Source organism: Otolemur garnettii, unplaced genomic scaffold (genome assembly GCF_000181295.1).
Source record: "Otolemur garnettii isolate 467f Iridium unplaced genomic scaffold, OtoGar3 scaffold00237, whole genome shotgun sequence".
NCBI lineage: Eukaryota > Metazoa > Chordata > Mammalia > Primates > Galagidae > Otolemur > Otolemur garnettii.
Genome location: NW_003852632.1, coordinates 481,726 through 505,398, shown reverse-complemented (window position 1 = coordinate 505,398; position 23,673 = coordinate 481,726). Strand labels below are relative to the sequence as shown.

Sequence of the window (23,673 nt, the reverse complement as noted above, 5' to 3'; positions counted from 1 at the left end):
TTCCAGTACTATGTTGGATAAAAGTGCTGAGAGAAACGTCTTTGCCTTTTTTTACATCTTAAGTGGAAAGCATTTCTTCTTTCACCATTGATTACAACGTGAAATTTTTGTAGAAACTCTTTATTAAATTGAGGAAGTCCTCTATTCTAGTTTTCTGAGTTTTTTTAAAATTATGAGTAGATGTCAAATTTTGCCAGATTTCCGCATTGGTTAATGTAATCATCTGATTTTTTTTCTTTAGCCTTTAACCTGATGAAGGTGATTTTCAAATATTGCATAGGACTTGCATTCCTGGAATTAACCCCACTTGGTCACATTATATAATTTCTTTTATATATTGCTGAATTCTTTTTATTAACATTTTGTTACAGATTTTTGTTTCTATACTCTCGAGGTATATTGGTCTATAGTTTTGTTTATTTGATTTTCTTTTGTACTTTTTCTGGCTTTGGGAAGTGTTTTCTCCTCTTCTGTTTCCTAGAAGAGAATGTGTAAAATGAATGTTAATTCTTCTTTTTACGTTTGGTACTGCATCTCCAAAACTGGGGTATAAGAGGCTAAGAGGTGTCTTCTTATGTTTATTTTACACAAAATGGCAAACACTTTAGTCGTACTTACTGAGAAGAATAGAGAATGTATGTCCGCTCCATCCTCTCCAAATCAGAAATCTTAAATTTTTCTTTCTGTTGAGCAGCAGTCCCTGCTTTGAGGAATGGGCAATAAAGCATTTTCTCATTTCGGAGAACTGAGCAAACCTGTAGAATTTTATTTGCTCTATTCTCTGACTCCTTTTCTACATAATACTGGGACATTTCAGCAACTGTGGTCAGTTTGATAGCAAAGGTAGATGTTCCTGTGGCATTTAATGGTGTGCTCTTTGAAAGATTGGAGCTGTTGAACATCTGAAGTTGTATTTGTAAACATTTATGTCATTGTCTGGGCACTTCTTTGAGCCCAAGTAGTCTTTGTTCATTCTCTGTATTTTTCCCTGAGGGGACAGTAAAGTCAGAATCATTGAGCACCTGCTGGAATGTGAAGGTAGCTGGGCTGAAACGGCTCCAACTGTTCTAGCCAGCAAGCCATTGCTCTTTTTTTTTTTTTTTATTAAGTCATATATACGTCTTGATTTAGCAAGAATATGGGGAGTATCCAACATTGTAAATAAACTGTTGAATTTCTTTCCTGTTCCAGGCAAAAGCTTATTATCCCAGATGGAAGTTGCCCTACTATTCTGAATACTTACTTTTGTCAGAAGATTGTTGCCAAAGGAGTTTCAGAAACAACTCGTGAAGTATACTGTCAGGATGTACCCACTCCAAGAAGAAGCATCTCTTTGGCCCAGATATTTAGAATTCAGAGTCTAACAAATAAGTCACCTGATAGCCAGGTAAACTCCCATTGTCTTGGAGATTTTGTTCTTATAATAATATTGGTGACTGGATTTGAAAGAGCTTCACTGTAAGTGAAGATATTCACCTTTTGTCCCCCACCAAATAAACATCAAATATGTATGGTATAGCATCTTATTATTATTATTGTACCTGAATATATTAGAGTTCAGTTTGGCATTTAATTGTGGTCTTTTTACAGTATTTCATCTGTCCAATTATGTATTTGAAATCTTTAATCTAATTTATTAAAAAGTCACTTAACAATGAGATACATTCTAAGAAATGTGTCCTTAGGTGATTCTATTGTGCCAGCATGACAGAGTGCACTTGTATATAAACTGAGGTGGCAAAAGCTACTACACCCAGCCTGCGTGGTACAGCCCATTGTTTCCAGGCTACAAACCAGTACATCATGTTACGGTACTGATACAGTAGTCAACTGTAACGTAAAAGCAAGTTTTTGTATATCTAAACATAGACAAGGTACTGTAAAAATATGATACAAAAGATAAAAAAAGATACACTTGTATAGGGCACTTGGCATAAATGGAGCTTGCAGAATTGAAAGTTGCTCATTAAGTCAGCAGTCAGTGGATGTGAAGACCGAGGACACTACTGTAGACTATGTTTTTGTTTTTGTTTTGAGACAGAGTCTCACTCTGTTACCCACATAGGGTGCTGTGGCCTCATAGGTCACAGCTGAACTTTTGGAGCTAAAGTGTTCTTCTTGTCTCAGCCTCCCAAATAGCTAGCACTACAGGTGCCAGCCACAATGCTAGGTAGTTTTTCTATTTTTAGTAGAGATGGGGTCTCACTCTGGCTCAGTCTGGTCTCGAACTCCTGAGCGCAGGTGATCTACCCACCTCGGCTACCCAGAGTGCTAAGATTACAGACATGAGCCACTGTCCCCAGCTGCTGTCGACTTTGTAAGTACTGGACACTTAATCTGCACTACATTTATAAAACAGTATTTTTCTTTAATAATAAATTAACCTTAGCTTACTGCAGATTTTTACTTGTAAACTTTTTTTTAACTATTTATAACACTTAGCCTAAAGCACATTGTATACCTGTACAAAAATATTTCTTTATATCCTTATTCTATAAACTCTTTTCCATTTTTGATTTTTTTTTAACTCTTTAGACTTTTTTGTTAAAAATTAAGACACAATGCACACTTCAGCCCAGGCTTACACAGAGCCAGAGTCATCAATGTTTACTGTCTCCACCTTCACAATTTGTCCATCCCCCAGAAAGGTCTTCCAGGGCACTAACAGGCATGGAGCTGTCACCTCATAACCTAACAAGGTCTTCTTCTGGATACCTCCTTAATTAAGGACCTGCCCAAGGCTGTTTAATGGTTAACATTTTTTTAATAAGTAGAATGAGTATGATTTAAAATAAGAATAAGAAGTGTAGTATAATAAATGCATGCACTTGTAGCATAGTCGTGCATTATCAGTATCCAGGATTGTGTACCATCTGTAATTGTCTGCTCTGAGTTCCACATGACTGGCAGTGCAGTACATCAGTTTATGCCAGCATCACCACAGACACATGAGTGCATCTCTAGGCAACAGGAATTTTGCAGCTCCATTATAATGTAGGACCACTGTCGTGTATGCCATCCTTAGTTGACTAAAATGCCCTTAAGTACATGACTGTATGTGAAAGTTCTCATTTTCTCTTTTCTCATCTTGTAATTGCCTAAGAATTCTGTTTAAATCTTCCTTTACTTGTTGAAGATTTTGTGTTTCTTTTCCATATCTATATCCCTTAGGATAGAAAGAGCTGCATAAGCTTGAGATTACACTAGCTGGAGGTTGTTTTCTGGAATTCTGCTGGCCATGAGCCATGATCATCTGCCAAAATGAATTTAGGAAACTGCCAGAGTTTATTTGCAGGGGGCATGAAGTGTGTCCTGGGCCACTCTTGAGTTCTGAGCATCCTGTGGCATCCAGGGCACTGGCTTAAGTCTCTGGACGATGTGGGGTTGTCACTGAACATTGGGACACAGAGAGACTACAGATCTTGCAAGACTGACCAGTGGGGAGGGTGTGGAATAAGAAAGAAAAGCAGGCTAACTTTCATCCTGTTTTGTACTGTTCAATCAAGCAGAATCTTTGACTGTCAGAAAAAGTGTCTGAAAAGGATTTGTTGAAAAGGAGGGTTTTCTAATCGATTTAATTGTAACATTTAAAATGTAGTTTAAAGTGCATTACTGCTTTAATATATAATTTTAAACAGCAGTGTAATAATCCCATGAAGTACATCTTTTGTCTCATGACAGTGACAAGAAGCTACAGTACAGCACAGTAGTTAGGAGTTTGGACTTCGGAATCAGATGCTCTGGTTCAAATCCTGCCTCAGCCACTTCCCACTGGGGACCCTGGGCAAGATCTGTAGTCTTTCTGTGTCTCAATTTTCTTATCTGTAGAATGGGGATGATGCTGTGGTCTACCTTCCCAGATAGTGGTGAGGATAAACACATTTAATATGTGAGAACAAAGCCTGGAATATAGAAGTGCTCTAGAAGCATTGTCTTACTGTGATACTTAATGTCGTTATAAGGAGTTGGAGGAATTCATGAGCATGTAAAGTGCTTAGCCTAGAAGATTGCATATACAAGCACTTAATAAATGATTCATTTTTATTAATCCTTGGTCATTCTTTTATTTTGTTTTTCAGTTTGTCCTTTTGAAATCGTTATCTCAGAAAAGAAATCTTTTTAATTACCATGCAATACTTTCTGCATGTTTTCAAAGACCTGCCTAGTCTGACTTCATTGGCAGAAGACACCCACTACTGTCCAGGCTACTCTCACTTACCTTCACCTCCTCAGCATGTTAGCTACATAGCAGATAGGCCCATGCCACAGTGCTTTTGTTTTCTTTGCTTTTTTTTTTTTTTTTTGAGACAGAGTCTCACTGTGTTGCCCTCCATAGAGTACCCTGGCGTCACACCTCACAGCAACCTCACACTCTTGGGCTTAAACAATTCTTTTGCCTCAGCCTCCCAAGTAGCTGGGACTACAGGTGCCTGCCACAACACCTGGCTATTGTTTGGTTGTAGTTGTCATTGTTGTTTGGCAGGCCTCGGCTGGGTTTGAACCCACCAGCTACGGTGTATGTGGCCAGTGCCCTAGCCGCTGAGCTACAGGTGCCAAACCAGTGCTTTTGTTTGCATTTCCGTCTTTCCTTCTTTGAGGTGCAGATGCATTGGAGGGTTGCTGACAAATGTCATTTTTTGATGTGCAGCTTGTTGTTGTAAGTGAACTGAAACTATTTCTTTTGCATTTCTTGGCCAGGTTGTATGTAGCGGGGTGGCCACCAAAGGGACAGACCAGACCCATGAGTCCATCCAAGCCAGTGCTCCCTTGAGAGACTCTCTCCTGGGCATGGTGGAAAGCCAGGGAGCCAGGGTCCAAGTGGTGGTGCAGAAGATGTACTCCCTCCGCGGCAGGGACAGCGCCAGGACCCCGAAGGGGGACAGCTTGGGGCACACAGACCCACCTGGAGCTCGGTGAGTGAGGAGGCACTGGCATGGACAGGAAAGCCACTTACCATGCTCAGGAAATTAGAGCTCAGAGTGATTTCTTAGCTGCATTCACCACAGACAGACATGGGCTATTTCTGTCTTTTTTTTGCATCAAAATCTGAGACACATGGGTACTCATTTATTTACATTAAAAGTCCTACTGAAAATTAAAATTTTGGCATTTACTTCTACCTTTAATGTTTCATGTTATTAAAAATAATACAAATGTACATTATTTATTGACAGATGCCCTAAAAGCCCTGACTTTGCCACAGTGCAACTATGTAAGTAACAAAGTTATACTTGTACTTTATAAATTTATACAAGTTTTAAGAAAATTTTTTGAAAAGAAAGTTATACAAATATAAGAAATATTGGTATTATTCTACAAGACCCAAAACATGCTTACTATACCTAAAAAGACATTAAGTTTTATGTGTCTTGCAAACCAGAGTATGTAATGGCGATTGATTAACCTGTAGCTTTCAGAGAGTGAGGTTTCAGTCTGCATCAGCCTAGTGCCTGATAGAATTTCCCTCAACCATGTACATGTTTACCTGCACAAGCCACTGTAGTAATCCAGAAATGTAGTTATTGAGCATTTGAAATTTTAATTAACTTTAGGTCACCCCATGTGGTGAATTATTCGTTGTAATAATGACCAGGCTTTGCAGGCTGTCTTGGTATGTACACACATGCAACTGTGTGGCTTCACACACAGACAGGGGCCAAACCCAGAATCTGCAGGTCTGTGCTTTGGTGAGCTGTGCGGGTGGCATCTTCTCTTCTACTCAAATGTAAGCTTTTCCTGGTTTTGTGTTTTGTCCAAAAGCTACAGACATATCATTAGCTGAGGAATTTATTTATGTCAAAGCCTTGGCATAACTTTTTGAGATTATCTTTATAGTGATGTTAAATTGCCCTGAAAGAAGTAAGATAATTTGCAACAGAATAGAAATCAAAAGTATGGATGCTACTTTATCAAGGTAGTCATTTTTTTTTGTCCACTCTTACTAAGAAAACATATATTGAAGAAACAATAATTAACAATAGTTCTGTTCCAGTTCATTCAGAATGAACAGCAGGAAGTACTTCTCTGTTAATTATGATCCATCTTCAAGAGGAGGCACTTTATTTGAAAGTCCTATGAATTTCAAAAAGTCCCCTTGAAGTGCAAGATTAGAGAATATTTCTTTTGGAATTGTAAAAGAAATTATTTTTCTTTTCTTTGGAATATGTATGTGTATGAAAGGCATTAAGACATTTTAAGGTCTTTAACATGGCATAATGTTGTAAACCAGTATTGTACCATGGACTTAAATCTGTGTAGATTTAAATAGAATTATCTAAGACACTTACAGATCAGATACAGGTTTTTGTTATATGTTTTTGTTTTACTTGGCTTTTCATGGCACATATCCAGTGTTAGGCTTTGGAGAAGGGAATACTCATGAACTTAGCAATGAGGATCTAGGTAAAACTTCCCCAAGACAGGACATCGATCACATACTCCAAGGGGACAAAGGACAGAGACAGAGAGACAGCAGGTACTGAGTCCCTCTGATGAGAAGGCACTATGAGACTGGTGATACGGTCACTTCCTGTGAATAATCACAAGCAATTCACATCTTAAAAGCTGTTCCTCCAGATCCTTTTGGTGGTACTCATTTTACTTGTTGAGCAAAGATAAAAAAAATTGGAAGCTAAAGTTTGATGAATTGTTGCCAGTGTTAATGGTGTTGTAAATGCTTTGGATTCATACCTTGGAACACAGGTGGTGACACAAATGACAGTACGATAGTCACAAACTTCAAAAACAAGAAAGCAGCAGTTATTCATCTGTGATGAATATGCCTTCTGTGTGGTGCATTTCCGGTGGTACATCTGAGATGGCACAATACTGAGGAAACAGAACCTCAGAGGGAGTCTGACTTGTGGACAGTTGTACAGGAGAACATAAGGAAAAGTGTAGTAGAATATAGGACCCCAAGATGGTATGACTGTAGAATATTAGTGTCAAAAGAAAAGGGAGAAAATTGAGTTAGAACTAAGTTGTGTTCAGGTTACAGCTCACCTGGGGTCAAGTTGTCCAAGGCAACAGAAGTCCAAGTGCCTTGCCTGGGGGTTTCAGTTGGAGGCAGCCAAAGCAGACTTTTATTGAAAAGCAGACTTTTGAACAGAGGCCATAGCCATCTGGTGTTGGGTTTGAGAACAGGGCTGCTCAGATATCTTTTGGGTGTAAAAAGGTCAGATTGTTAATATTTTCTTATTTTCTGGATAATGATCAGGCTTTCCAGTTTATAAATCAAAGTAATATAGAAGTAAAATTGTTCTTTAACCACTAATAATTCTTTGATAAATATATAGAAAGAAAAACATACAATATTGAGCTATCTGCCTTGTGTGCTAGGGAGAGTTTTATACACCTACATGTTGCACATACATGAAAGAGAATAATTCAAAGATACAAATGTGTAGTCATAACATTCCTTTATTTTCTGCTTGTACTTTCTACGTTCAGCTTCCTTACTGTAGATAACTTTGTGGGTTGCCCAAGATGGATACATTTTGACTCCTCTTGTACAGACCCCTCAGTATAGCAGCCATTGAAGGAAAAGTGCCCAGAGTGACCTCTTCCAACCAAAGGCAGTCTGGTCCTCTTATTTTTCAGAATAGCTTTTCTAGAGTTCTGTTCTACCCCCAAGGATCTGTGTAACTATCAGTGAACTCAAAGACAACCTTGATCACTATGTTTTCTATGAAGTACAGAAATTACTATTTCAGAAGCAACTAAGGCCTGTGCGAAAAGAGACAACTGTGTTGTATATGTTTAACACAGTAGTTCCCCTTCTCCATGAAGACCAAGTCAGATGGTCCCATTGAGACCCTAAGGGGAGTTTCTGTCACAAGTGTCAGTCTCAGTTTGTTCCCAGCACTCAAGCAGCACCACTGTTCCGAGACCAGGAAGAGCTTATCTTCTGATGGCAGACAGCCCAGTTTGTGCCAACTTTGGAATGAAAAAAAATTTCTTTGAAGCTAGCCAGTCCTGTACAGGGTCAGATAGGTTTGGTCAAAAGGCTCATATTCTCTGAGCTGTGAAACATTATCAAAAACATACTTCAGATTTCAGAAATATCATATGTCAGAGTTTCCTCTCTATTCTGCTGAAGGACTTCTTTTAATTGAAGCTATTAATGAGAACATTTCTATATGGTTTCTAAAGTATTGTGGGTCAGAGTAACCAACAAAAACAGATGTTTTATAAATCACTAAAATCAAAGGTAACAGAAAACCAGTGCAGAAACACTGCCTGACCACCAGGCCAGACAACCTTTTCAGAGCCCAAACACACAGCTTTTCTGTATTTATTGTATGTCAAGAGATTATTAAATAAATGCATGACCGATAAAACCATAGCTATTTTAACAGAAAGAGAGCACTGGTACTATAGGGAATTTATAGTTGAAACTAAGGCAAAGAAGGAATAAGTGAATTCCCTAGTGATTCCCTGTATCCTATCAGTGCACGTCTAGACCACATATCCTCTCTCCCTGCCATGGGGATTTCAATTAAATATCACCTTTTTTTCTCCCTTCCCCAAACATTCTATTCCTTTTCTTCTTGAGATAGTTAACTTAAAAGATAATTTAGGCTTGGCGCCTGTAGCTCAGCAGTTATGGCGTCAGCCATGTATACCAGAGCTGGCAGGTTTGAACCCAGCCCAGGCCTGCCAAGGCCAAGAATGACAACTACAACAGCAACAAAGAAAAAAAATAGCCAGGCTTTGGGGCAGGTGCCTGTATTCCCAGCTACTTGGGAGGCTGAGGCAAGAGATTTGCTTGAGCCCAAGAGTTTGAGGTTGCTGTGAGCTGTGATACAACAGCACTCTACTGAGGGTATAGTGAGACTCTTGTCTCAAACAAAAAAAAAAAGATAGAATTTAATTTTATCTCTTAGCAATACACATTCTTCCTTGCTTGTCATTGCAGAAATATTTAAAATGGGAGAGTTAGTCTCTTTTGAGAGCATTTAATTCACAAAAGTTACTAAATAGTCATTTCTTTAGGCAGAAAGCCAGAAAGATAGAGCCTTCTAGTTTAATGGTTTATTAGCTTTCTTTTATTATAGTTTTATGAAAATTTGCTGAAGGCAGAAAAAAATCACATTTTCCTTTCTTTATACTTTGATAATTTATTACCATGTTTTTGTCTTTTGCCTTTTTCTTTAGTCTGTTATCCTGTACAGGCGTCTCAAGCCTATAATCCCAGTTCTCTGGGAGGCTGAGGTGGGTGGATTGCTTGAACTCACAGATTCGAGACTAGCCTCAGCAAGAATGATACCCTGTCTCACTAAAAAACAGCTGGACATTGTTGTGGGTGCCTGTATTCCCAGCTACTTAGGAAGCTGAGGGAAGAGAATCGCTTGAGCCCAAGAGTTTGAGGTTGCTGTGAGCTATGACACCATGGCACTCTACTGAGGGTGACAAATAAGACTCTGTCTCCAAAAAAAAAAAAAAAAAAAACAGACATCATTGCTGTGTTCGTGGTACATACTCTAATAGAAAGATCCCACACAAAGTAATTTAGAACAAACACATTTATGATTACAAGTTGTAATAAGTGCCCTGGTATGAAAAATGAGGCACAGTGGGAAATTTTATTCAGAGGATTCAAAGATGAATAGTCTTAGGCAATGCTATTTCTGTTGGTGTTAGTCAGGTAAAGAGAAGCAAAAGAGAATTGCATGCAAAAGAAAGAATGCCTCTGAAAGTTCCTAAGCAGGAGGAGGGAGAAGCCAGAACCAGGATGCCAGGGCCAGCAGGAGGACTTAGACGGTTAGTCAGCCATAATCTCATAGACCACATGCAAGAGCTATGACTGCCCCCTGACCTGATAATGAGGTGCCCTATTTGAAAGGCAGCTTTAGCTGTCAGGTAGTTTGGGAAGATGGGCACAAAAAGGAGCCCCCTAGGAAGCAAGAGAGGTACAAGAAGTGACACCACCATAGTCCAGGTCATAGATGACTGGCAGAGGCCTGGGTCTCCTGCCCCTCCTCCCCCACTGGAGCCAGAACAGAGGTTTGTGTTCTGGATTTGAGCCTGTAGCTGGGACTACAGGCACCTGCTTTGGTAATAGGGCATTTGAGAGGAGAAAGCAGAAAGAAATACTAAGAATGATCCTCAGCTTGAGTTCTTTGGTGGAATGGTAGGCTGTTGGCTGAGATGAGAAAAACTGGAGTGAGAACAGATCTGAAGGAAGCTTGAGAATGCATTTTGGGACCTGTATTCGTTGAGATTTCTATGAGACATCCAAGTATAGATGTCAAACATGAAAGTTGGACATACGCATACTACATGAAAAGAGGGATTTCAGTTTGGACATTAGTTTTGTTTTCTCACCCCGTCCCTGGTCAGTGTGTGTACTTGGATGTGTTCATTTTATGTACTGATGTCAGCAGATTGTGCTAAGCTCCAAAGGCACTAGTGGATGTGAGTGAAAAGCAGACATCCCCTCTCACCAGCAGCCCGTGCATCCTTCCAGAGGTATCCTCTCAGAGCTGCCTCTAGAGCTAGGGCAATGGAGAAGGTCACTTTAAGCAATGAGAGAAACAAAGGAAAGAAGAAATGCTGGCACTGAGCTACAAGTTCCTCTTGCATTGGAAAGCAGGTGAAGAGGGGCCTGACAAAATGAGCACCAAACACCTGTGTTCCAGAGTTGGTGAGAAGCTGCTGGGTAGTGTACAAGCAGGTGGTGTGAGAAAGGCGAAGGCAGGAACAGCGACAGGCTTGGCTACCAAATGTTTTATTGATGTGTAAGCAGGAGAGAGTGTCCAAATTTAAATAGAACAGAACGGCATTCTGTCTCTTGTTTCCTGATGGTACATGTAGTTACTATGTGTCTTTTCAAAATGCAATGAAGTAGAGACAGGCACCAAAGTGGAAAGATCAAAAGACTGTGTGGGTTCAATGCTGACTCGTTAGCAGAGAGACTTGATGCAAATTATGTCCCCTTCTCTGTGCAGCTGGGATCATGGTACTTACCACAGCACAGATAAAGTGAGGGCTAATTGGGATTACACATGTGCAGTGCTCAGCATGATGCCCTGACATGATGAGCGCTCATAACAGACAGCCCCAGCTCTTTGAAACAAGCACATTGAAGAAAGTGTGGTAAAACAAATTCTAAAAAAGAAAAAAAAAAAAAGACAGATGCTTACAGTGTACAGTACTGATGAACAGCATTGCTACATTGACAGAAATCCAAGATAAACAGAGGCAAGATATCACATCGCCTGTCAGTACTCCATGTCAGGGAGAGTCTGTCTGGCAGTTGGGGCAGCTTGTTGGGAGCTGATTTCTACTTCTGTGCTTCTGGCCACCCCACCCCACCCACACCCCCACCACTCCCATCAACAAAGATTTAATCCCCTTTTACTTTAGAAACCACATTTGTGTAAATTCATCTGTGAACTGTGACTAGTAGTATCTAAATGACAGAAGTATGGAAGTTCTTCTGTAATAAACATGTTGCAAAAAATTGCCCTAATGCTGGTTCCAGTGTTGAATAGTGCTGGTATTATGGTTAATGTTTTTAATCCTTGTCAAGGACATTAAAGAAAGTCATCCTAGACAGCTGATGGTGTAAAGAGCAGACTGGAAAATGTGAACTAGCAGACAGTAGATGTGATGATTAGAGGCACTAGCTTTTGTGTGTGTTTAGACAGTGGAGACTTTTGTGTCCAGTTTGTTAGATGCTTTTTGAAAAGAAAGTAGTCAACTATACTGCATTGATTCCTTAGCTGTGTATTCACTAGCTACGTCCCCTTGGATGGGCACAGCTCTTCTCCTTGCTTATAATCTTTGTTTTTTCATGCTAAGTGATTGAGTGATATGCTGAACTCATGTCCTTTTCTCTGTATTAAGAGAGTGGCATACTTCCTTCTCCAGAAGAGTGACACATCACTGCCTATTGTTAAAGAGCCCAAGGGATTACAACGCCCCTGTCAACAATACCCGGGTGGTTCACCTGCTCTTTCTTGTGGACCTCCACATACCCATGGGTGACTATACTGATACATCTGCGTGGTCACATTTTCTTAAGATGGCTGTTAGTTTTAATATTTTATTTCTTTATTTCTAAAGTTTCTTTGCTTCTTCATGTTGTAGAAAAGTTGGAATTGCTCCTTTTCAATGATCTGAGTATCTTGAGGTTTTTTTATTTTTATTGATTTATTTAGAGATGGAGTCTCACCCTGTGGCCCAGGCTGGAGTGCACCAGCATGATCGTAGCTCACTGCAACTTTGACCTCCTAAGCTCAAGAAATCCAATTTGAGTATTTTTAATGCGATAAGAAAGATATTGTGAGTACGAGGTCTCATTTTTTAATATGTCCTCATAATGGATGCTATAGCCCATTCCTTAGATTTGTTCTTACCTGTGTTGTCTCAGTAAATTCAAATCATCTTTTAGTTCTTAGTCTGTCTTCATGAGTCTTAAAAAACCTTTTAATTTCAGTTGCCGATCCTTTAGCTTTTGTTTGTTTCCTCTCCGAAAACTGTTCTTGGTGATCCTGATGATAATATGAGGTCATCTGGCACTATTTCTCCTCAACCTTTCTTACTAGTGCTAATTCTACCACTTGACATCATGATCTTTTATATTATTTGCCATTCTTCCTGTTTATATTCTGACTTATCTTGAAGAGTAAAATATTATCAAAGCCCATGGAATTATAGTCAGGTGTTTGTGGTTCTGTTAGTGTGTACACAGAGAAGTCTAAGAATTGAAACTTGACTGAAGGGAAGCTGAAGGAATCTGTCTTATCCACTCCACCCCCCCCCTTTTTAAGAAAGATTTATTGTTATATAATTCACATCTCATAATGTTCATCTATTTAAGGTATACAATTCAATAATTCAGTGGTTTTATTATATTTACAGACTAGTGCAATCACAGCTATAATCTAATATTAGAACTCTTGGAGACCCCAGAAAGAATCCTCATACTAACTGGTAACTCCCCCATTCTTCCTAGCTTCTGGCAACCAGTTAGCCACTTGCTATCTCTACAGATTTGCCTTTTATGGACATTTCATATGAATGGAATCATATAATATATTGCCTTTAGTAACTGGGTTCTTTTGCTTAGCATAATATTTTTAAGGATTATCTGTGTTGTAACAAGTATCAGTACTTCATTACTTTCTGTGAATGAATAATGATCATTGTATGGATATACCATATTTTTTTCTCTTTTGAGGTGATGCACATCTGGGTTGTTTCCACTTTTTGAATAATATGGATGTTACTATGAACATCCATATACATAGGAATAGAATTGCTGGGTCACAAGGTAACTACATTTGATTTTTTGAGAAACTACCAAACTATTTTCCAAAGTGGCCATACCATTGTACATTCTCACCAGCAATGAATGAGGGCTCCCATTTCTCCACATGCTTACCAAAACTTGTTATTGTCTTCTGTATTTTAACCAGCCAACTGGGTATGAAGTGGTATCTAACTGTGGCTTGGATCTGCATTTTCTGATGACTAGTGATGTAAAGCATCTTTCAAATCCTTTGCTTGTTTTTTAAATTGGGTTATTTATCTTTTTATTGTTAAGTTGTAAGAGTTCTTTACATATGCTGTATGCAAATCCCTTATCATTTGCAAATATTTTTTCCATTATGTAGGGTTTTTCACTTTTTTGATAGGATCTTTTGAAACACAAAGGTTTATAATTTTGATGATGTGCAGTTTCTTTTTTGTTGTTATTGTTGCTTGTGCTTTCAGTGTCCTATCTAAGAAACTATTGCCTAATTCAAGACTATAAAACTTCTGTATTTTCTTCTATGAATTTTATAGCTTTTGCTCTTACATTTAGATTAGTGATCTATTTTGGTCCAATATTGTGGGTTTGACCTTCCTTATAGACAGATTATGTTTAGTAGTGACAGCAGTATTTATGGCATTCTCTGCAACTAGTACCATCACTCTGCCTCCTGTATCTCTTCCCAAACATGTTTCAGTTACATGTGTGCATCACAGTCTGTGCTGTGTTATGTCTTTATGTACAGATCATGTCATCCCTTCTAGATGGCAGAAAATGGATCCATTTTTTTCACCCCTTCTCTTTTTTTAAGTGTTTATTATCTTTATTATCTACTGTCATATTTCAGCTATCTGATCGAAACTGTAAATGTTTCAGAGTGGAATCAGAGGTATGGATCATCTGAACATGGTATGTTTGTGCTCTGTGAGCACTCTGTGATACCGTCCTATATTATGTGCTCCACATTCCCATTTATAGCTACATGTCTTGAACAACATTCTCACTAAACTTATGGATAATATGAAAATAGCAAAAGTTGCCACGTTTTTTTAGTGTATTAAACAGTAACAGACTTGAAGGAAAAAAGGAAAAGGAATGGTTAACAGCCTAGTGATGTGAGTATAGACAGTTATTGAACTTTCGATAACAGAACAAAGGCAGCAAGAGTGCTTTTTCAGATTCATGTCCAGACATGGTCTGTGCAACCACAGTTCTAAGTTTGTGTCTTAACCTGGCCATTGTCTTTTTCCAGCACCTGTTATTTATCAGAATCAAGAATAATTTGAAAGTGGACCCATATAAAAGGCATGGAATATTTCCCTCCCTATTCCTGACTTCCTTTCCCTGGAAACTTTTGTCCCTAAAAGAGACTGGAGAACTGGAACGGTTTGTCCCTGCTCCCATCCTCCCATGCCTGCAGCTGCATCTGGAACAGCACTGTGGTCACACTAGAACTTTCCAATGAGCCAGATTGAAGCTCTGGAATGTGCTTTGCTGAGATGACAGCCCAGAGGAAAGTCATGGAAGATACATAGCCTGGCAGAGTCTGCAGAGGCAGCACACGCACAGGGCCACATGCCTTCCTGGGAAAGGGACGAGATCGCGTCTGACCATCTTGACTTTCTACTCTGGTGGAGCTGCTGCACCTTGCAACCCTGTCCCCCATTTGTCAAGTGACCTACACTGCCCCATCTCCCAGCTGCTGCAAGACCCAGAGTGCTGGGTGCAGCCAGCTGCCAGTCTTGGCAGGCTCACCCTTGTTGTGCTAGCTTCTTGGCTCCACAACTCCCAAAGGCTGGAGCCAGCTCAGCTCCACCTCTACAGGAAACCAGAGCAAACAGACAGAGCAGTTCTTTGGATGAATATCCTTCTTAAAAGAGAGATGGTTATACATAAACAGGTACCCTTGTTTCTTCCTGACCTATTGGCCTGGCCCTGGTATTGTAAATGTTCTGAATCCTCACATTTATTTGCATCGATATAAAAAGAGTGACAGATACAAGGACATCTAAACAAGTGCTTGATTATATAGTGAGACTGGTGATCAGGTCTAAGTACCATTATACTGGTATTTGTCAGTGCTGTCAAGTAAGTTCCTACATGTATTCTTTATTTGACTTCTCTCATTCAACCATAAATAAGCCCTCAGAGGTTAAGGACTGTGACTCATCTCATTTTAATGCGGGATCATGAATGCAGTGACACCCAACAAGTATGTGCTAGTGGGACAAAGCAGTGGCCATGTGAGCAGCTACAGACATAGGCTGAGGCTATGGGCTCCTTCCTTTTCTCAGGACCAACCAAACCATGGAATTGTGCTATAAATACTGTCATTTAGCTAAGGAAATTGATAAGGAGGCCAGTGAGGTAGGAATACTCTGGTATTCCTCTAGAATACTCCAGGAATACTCTGCCTTAGGACAAAGGTAAAGTCTAGTATGTTCCAGTAAGATAGAGTGTGAGATACTTGGAATCGAGGTCCCCAGAGAAAGTTCAGTCAGTGTAAACAAGCAGGGAGCAGGACAAAAATGAAGCAAGAAAGCAGGACCAGGGCAGCCTTGTAAGGGTGCCTATAAAGAAAACAAGGAATTCAATTGATAATGACTTAAGGGTTTTAAAACATTTGTTATAATTAATGTAGAACTAAGAAGGTCAAAAAATTAAGCAACCACAGGCAGATAAAAAAAGTATTAAAATTTAACATTAGATGAAATTAAATTATCTGAGAAGAAAGAACCCATAATTTGAACTAAACAAAAAGGAGAACTAAGCCACCTAGAGGAGCTGAGGAGACTCTCCCAGGTCTTCAGTCTCATCTACTGCAGCAGTGAGGCCCACCCATGCATGCCTGCCTGGTGACCATTTCTCTTTGGTGTGGAATCAAATGCCGGTTGTTGAAAGGTCCTACAGGAGAGAACAAGAGAGGACCAGACTGTGTTCTCATGTTTGGGAGTGGGAAGAAGCAGACTGAAATAAATGTCAAAATCTCCTCAATTCTACCACTTAAGTAGACTTAGGGAAGACTTCAGGGAAAGGTAGCTTCTTTGGCTCTGTACCTTGAATTTGCACATAGGTTAGTGACACAGAAGATGCTGCCCTCCCAGACGTGGCAGTGCCATGCCCAGAACGGCAAGGATACCAAGAAGTCTGTCTTTAAAACTTTTGAATGTGATTAATTCCAGTTTTTACTCTGCTCATTGATGCATCATCCTCTCTCCAGAAAAGGGTGGAATAAGATTTCCTAAAATGATAAACTTTGTACAAGAGTGTGCTATATATTTGGGGACTATGGTAGACTATAAAAAATACCATCTGGCAATTTTATGTTGCAGTTTCAAATTTCTTCCAGGTGCTTCCTGAAGAGGACACCTGGTGTCTGTTCTGTGGGCAGGTGGAAAGTTGGGGGAGCACAGCCTGGGGACTCAGAGGGTAACTGAGCCATGCCCCTGCGTGGAGAGCCTGCTGGGCTCACACATCCATGTGTGCATTCGTCTATGTCCCTGTGTGTATAGACTACCTCGAGGTGTACAGAAGAAGGGACTATTTCTAGTCACTGCCTCCAAGAAGGAACTGGTGCCATAGGACAGGCTCTTTCAATGCCTGGTGGAGTTCTTTTTATTATTTGTTTTATAGAGATGAAATTAACATAACATTTACCATTCTAAAGTAGGTGAGTGGTAGTACATTCACATCATTGCACAGCAACTGTTTATTTCAAAAACATTGTCATCGTGTCAAAGGGAACCCAGTGCCCACTGAGCAGTCTCTCCCCACTGACCTCTGCCCCAGCTTCCAATCTGCTTACTGTCTCCAGATATCTGCCTATTCTGGATATTTCACATAAATAGACTTATTCAAAATGTGACTTTTTGTGTCTGGCATATTTTTCTTAGGATAATGCTTTCAGGGTTCTTCCATGCTACTATTGTATTGTATTGTATTTCTTCTTCTGGCTGAATATATCCTACTGCATAGATATATCGTATTTTTTAATCCCCTCATCAGTTTATGAAAATTTGTGTTGTTTCTACTTTTTGGCTATTGTGAACAATGCTGCTGTGAACATCTGTGTAGAAGTTTTTCTGTGGATGTTTGTTTTCATTTCTCTTGGATATATCCCTTGGAATACAGTTGCTAAGTCATGTGGTAATTCCATGTTTAACATTTTGAGGAACTATCATACTCTTTTCCACAGTGGCTGCACCATTTTAAGTTTCTACCATTAAAGCACAAGACTTAAAATTTCTCCATGTCCTTGCCAACACTTGCTACTTTCTTTTCTTTCCTTTTTTTAAATAACCATTCTAATGGATGTGAGGTAGTATCTTGTGGCTGGATTTATGCTTCCCTAATGACTGACAGTGTTGAGCTGCTTTTCCCATGCTTGTCATCCATTTGTGTATCTACCATGAAGAAATGTCTACATGCATCCAAGTCCCTTACCCTTTTTTTTTATTATTAAATCATATTTGTGTACATTGATACTTTCATGGGGTACAGTGTGTTGTTTCCATATACAATTTGAAATACTTTCATCCAGTTGGTCAACATAGCCTTCATGTCATCTCTTACCCATTTTTTAATTGTGTTGTATTTTTATTGTTGAGTTTTAAGAGTTTTCTCTTTATATATTCTGGATTCTAGGCCTCTATCAGATACATGATTTGGAAAAATTTCTTCCCATTCTGTAGGTTGTCTTTTCATTTTCTTTTTTGGAGACACAGTCTCACTCTGTCACCCTGGGTAGAGTGCTGTGACATCATAGCTCACAGCAACCTCAAAGACTTGGGCTCAACTTATCCTCTTGCATTAGCCTCTCAAGTAGCTGTTACTACAGGTGCCAGCCATAATTCTAAGCTACTTTTTCTATTTTTAGTAGAGAAAGGAGTCTCACTCTTGCTCAGGATGGTCTCAAACTCCTGAGCTCAAGGGATCCATCCACCTCAGCCTCCCAGAGTGCTGGGATTACATGTGTTGAGCCCCCATGCCCAGCCTGTCTTTTCACTTTCTTGATATTATTTTATGATGCACAGACATTTTAATTTTGATGATACTCAGTTTCTATTTTTTATTACATTGCTTGTGCTTTAGGTGTCTTGTCTAAGAATCATTGTCAAATCCAAGGTAATGAAGATGTATTGCTATGTTTTCATTCAAGAATTTTATAATTATATTTTTATATATATCTTATGTTTAGGTATTTGGCACATTTTGAGTTAATTTGGGTAGTCAGTGCTCATTGAAATTCCATCTTCATTTTAGGATTGGCATATCCATTTCTGCAAAAATCCATAGATTTTGGATAAGAATTGCATTAAATCTGTCTTTGATAGAATTGCCATCTTGATAATATATTGGTTTTCAGTCCATGAAAACAGAATACCTCTTCATTCATTTAGATCTTCTTTAATTTCTTTCAGAAATGTTTTGGAGTTTTCATAAGTTGTTTACCTGCTTTGATACATTTATTTCTACTTGATTCTTTTGATGCTGTTATAAACCAATTGCTTTCTTAATTTTTCTTCAGATTATTCATTGCTATTGTATAAAAATATAACTGATTTTTGTTGATTTTTGTATCCTGCAAATTTTCTGAATTTTCTTATTAACTGTAACAGATTTCTGTGGATTTTTTTTATTTTCTACATATAAGATCATGTCATCTCCAAGTAAAGACAGTTTTACTTTATTCCAACTTGTTTATCATTTGTTTCTTTTTCCTAATTGCTCTACTTTTAATTTTCAGAACCATGTTGAATGGAAGTAGCAGAATTAGGATCCTTGTCTTATCCCTGATCTTAGGAGGAAGAGTTTATTCTCTCACCATTGATATACTGTTAGCTGTGGGCTCTTTCCATTGTGCCTATACCAGGCTGACAGTACTCCCTTCTTTTCCTACTTTGTTGAGTGTTTTTATCATTAAAAGGTGTTGGATTTTGCCAAATGCTTTTTCTGCAAGGCATAATCAAACTTTAAAAATATTATATACTATATTATATACTTGATGGGATCAGAGAAGTTACTTACATGTGATGATTCTTAGCAAAGAATGTGTTATAACCAAATTACTAAAATTACTGCTTTGAGTCATGTAGAGGCTGGGCCATGGAGGAGGAAGTTTGAGCTCTGCAGGCAGCTGCCCCAGGTCTGCACCCTGTCTTCACCACCAACTTGCTATTGGTCCATGATGGGTACTTTCAAGTGGGTTTCCTCATTTAGAAGATTTCTGCTCTTCAGAGGTTGCACTCCATGTTTCCCTGGCTATTGAGTCCTTGCGGTCCTTGATGCCCTTAGGCTCTTCTCCATATGTCCACAATCCCTGGGTTTTTTGGGACCCCAGGAGAAATCTCACCTGGAGGGCACAATTTAGGGGTCAGTGAGCTGAAATCCCAAGACATTATCCAGATCAGTGAGCCTAAACTTGTCCAGTGAGCAACTTGTCTGGAGTCACATAGATTGTTAATGACAGAGCCCTGCTGACCACATTCGCTTTTAAAAATAGCCAATAGATGGAGTCATGCTGGAAAAAAAAAAGATTTCTGCTCTTGTTTCTGTGCTTTCGATTTAAGGTTGTCACAGAAGCTGTGTGCTATGTACACCATTTTTAAATAGGCAGTGTCAAGGCCCTAGTTTCTCCAGAGTCCTTAGCTATGCTGGGAGAGAAGTGGCAGATAGACAGTGGGCCAGGTGGCTGCACATGCCTCCCTCTGTCGGCAGGGGAGTGCCTGGATGGGCACAGTGCAGCTCCCTCAAGGCACAGGGCAGGTATGAGGCAGCAGGGCAAGGTGCTGTGCTGGGTGGGTGTTGACCAAGGCAGGACACGTAGGTGGGTTGGCGAGGCCCACTCTGGCTTTGACTGGAGTGGGGATAAAGTCTATTTGAAATATCAGCATCACTATCTCGAGTTCTCCCACTGCTCCGGACCACTATTTCTAGGTAAGGAGATTTGAGTGGTGAAGAATAAATGCATGAAGGAAGCAGAGAAGTCAGGGCCTGCAGTCATCTGTCAGTATATAGGGCTTAGAATCTGAACAGTGTGAAGAAGAGGCTGATGGGGCAGACATTGACAATAGTTCAAGTAAGCTGTTGTGAGAACTTAATGAGTCCTTGTGTGTAAGCCTTGGGCAAATCTAGAAACATGATGTGTGCACAGAAATGATGCCCATCCCCTCCCTGGGTGGCAAGGGAGTGTGGAGATGTGTTGTTCACACATTCTTTCCAGACCCTGATTTCATTATGACAAACCTCAAATCGGTGGAATCAAATGAAGTATTTTTACATAGTTGTGTGGCAGAATTATTGATTTAGTATAATAGTAAGAGTCAAGGAAGGTCAGAGCCGAAGCCTCCATGGCAACAGAAATGAGTTTGGTACTAGAAAAATCCCTTGGAGGCCTTGATGCTAGGAATCAAAGTTTAGCATTAATGAAATGGGAAGTTATGATAAGTTCTGGAGCAAAAGAGTGATGGTGAAGAACTAGCATAATATTGTGGTGTATAAAGGACAGTCACCTGATAATCAGTGATGCCATGTTTTAATTTGGACTGTGGTGTTACCTAAATTTGTGGCTTTAGCATACAACTTAATTACCTCTCAGCTTTGGCTGTCATATCTGAATAATGAACAAGGCTTTATAGTGCTGAGCTTCACATTCTTTTCCTCTGTGGTTCTTTAATGTTTTTGAGAGCAGCTCCATTGTTTGGTATTAGTTACAAAGTAACTTTCACCACCTGCCCAGCAGTGTATTCTGTTATCCCCACCCCCACCTTAAAGATGGAGTTGTTAAAAGAAAAAAAAAAAGAATAAGAAGGAAGGGAAGAGAGGAAGGAAGGAAGTTTACAGTGCAGGGTGACCAAAGAATAATATGATGCTAGGTCTGTGCTGAAGGAGCCCACTGTCTTTTTTAGGAAGAGGGGAGGATATGTTCACACACACATGCACGCACACACTGTGCTAACAGAAGGCAAGCTGGAGATCACTACAGGGCAAGGAGGAAAACCCACAACAGCTGCTGTGAGCTGTCAAGGAAGACGTTTTGAAGGAGAAAGAGTTTCTCCGGGTTTTAAGAAGGACAAGTGAAATCTCTGTGTGAGGGTAGCATGGAATCATCACTTTTCTTTAAACTGTGAGATAAAATTTACCATTTAAACCATGTTAAGGGATACACTCAGCAGGTTGTCCTATTTGCATGTGCAATGTTGTGTGACTGTCACTACTGTGACTCCAGGCCACCACATCTGTTAGCAGTCACCCCTTGCCCTCCCATCTAAGCAGCCACTTATATGGATTCATTCACCTATTATGGACATTTTATATTAATGGGATCAGACAATGTGTGACCTCTGTGTCTAATATTTCTTTGAATGAACTATCTTGACAATGACAGAAAATAACAAATGAATGAGTTGTGCTTTCATGTAGTCTCTCTGTCTTGGCTGTCTCATCTGTAGGTCACTGATTTGGGGCTGCAACATGGTCTGTAAGGCCTGTTTTAGTGTTTCATTTTCTCGTCTCTGTTCATGCCCTTATCTTATTTGGTTGTGTCTGTCTGTCCCATGATGATGTATCTTTGAGGGAAAGGATTGCACCCTCATTTTGCCTGCGTGTGCACATGTCTGTCTATCCCAGGCCTCCCGGTGCCACCTGGCACAAAGCCATGTGAGTATGCAGCTCTGTTGTGTATCAGATAAAGGAAAGCCATGTGGGTGGTGCCTATGGCTCATAGGAGTAGAGCACTGGCCCCATATGCCGGAGGTGGTAGGTTCAAACCCAGCCCTGCCCCCCCACCCAAAAAAAAACTGCAAAAAAGAAGAAAAGAAAGAAATAAAAGAAAAGCCATGCTCAGTTCCAAACTGAGTGCCTAGACCACAACAGTTAGATTTTTAGCTCTAAATGTTCAAGACAGGAAGGATGGATGGGGACGTGCTGTGAAGGGCTTCTGAGCTTGTCTTCTGGGAGAGCTGCTATCACTTGGCCGATCCTACTTGTATCTCAGTGGTGGAACAAGAAGTGCAGTCGAGAGCTGAGATGCTAGCACAGGGAGCCCAGCAGGAGGAGAAGAAAACAAAGAAGGACTTTTTGAGTGAGGGGAAAACCTTCTGGACATGGTTTGGATTTGAGGGCTAAAGTACAGAAAAAATGGTTTTAAAGTTTTTTAACCTCACTAATTGGAAAATGACTTTGAGAGAACAAAGGCTGGAGAGAGTGTAAAAAAGATTGAAGTCTAAGACCCACTGCTTGAATAACTGCACAGCCCTGCTATGTTCCTATGCTGCTGGTCCTGAGAGGTACAGCCCTCAGAGAAGAAGACCTCAGTAAAGAAGACCTGCAACAGGTGGAATGAGGCAGCTGCCTCCCAGGTGGAGTTGGAGGTGCCTACAGGTGCCTTGGTGGGGTGCAGGAAGGAGAAGCAGGCTCTGGAGTCCCAGGAGGTGGAGTGGCTCAAAATTTAGGGTCTACACCATAGGTTAATATCCCGTGCACTGAGCACCAGCCCTGCATGGATGAGGCAAAACCCTTTTTTTCCAACAGAATAGCCAGTTGAATAACACTTAAGGCAAAGATGGCCACTTTATATTTGTTAAGGGCAATACTCAATATGATGAGGTCTCAATTATCAATATCTATGTACCCAACCAGAATGCACTTCAATTTATAAAAGAGACTCCAAATGGCATGAGCAACTTGATTTCCCCCAGCTCCATCATAGTCGGAGATTTTAACACTCCTTTGGCAGTGTTGGATAGATCCTCCAATAAGAAGCTTAGCAAAGAAATCTTAGATTTAAACTTAACTATCCAACTTCCAGATTTAACAGACAACTACAGAACATTTCATCCTAACTAAACTGAATACACATTTTTCTCATCAGTACATGGAACATACTCTAAAATCGATTCCATCTTAGGCCACATATCTAACCTCAGCAAATTTAAAAGAATAGTACTTATTCCTTACATCTTCTCGGACAATCATGGAATAAAAGTTGAACTCAGCAACAACAGGAATCTACAGACTCGTACAAAAACATGGAAGCTAAATAACCTTATGCTGAATGATAGATGGGTGAGAGACGAGATCAAGAAGGAGATTACCAAATTTTTAAAACAAAATGATAATGAAGATACAAGTTATCAGAACCTCTGATATACCGCAAAGGCAGTCCTAAGAGGGAAATTTATAGCATTGCAAGCCTTCCTCAAGAGAACAGAAAGAGAGGAAGTTAACAACTTAGTGGAACATCTCAAGCAGCTGGAAAAGGAAGAACATTCCAATCCCAAATCCAACAGAAGAAAAGAAATAACCAAAATTAGAGCAGAATTAAATGAGATTGAAAACAAAAGGATTGGCTCGGCGCCTGTGGCTCAAGCGGCTAAGGCGCCAGCCACATACACCTAAGGTGGCGGGTTCAA

The 23,673-nt window shown here is 39.9% G+C and overlaps 1 protein-coding gene across 1 annotated transcript in view; it reads left to right on the top strand.

Annotated features, from left to right (window-relative positions):
• SPIDR (scaffolding protein involved in DNA repair) overlaps positions 1 to 23,673 on the top strand; it is a 533,511-nt gene that overhangs the window by 344,706 nt on the left and 165,132 nt on the right. Inside the window, 2 exon segments of the mRNA XM_023508281.1 lie at positions 1,192 to 1,387; positions 4,699 to 4,913. Coding sequence (XP_023364049.1) covers positions 1,192 to 1,387; positions 4,699 to 4,913 — 411 coding nt within the window.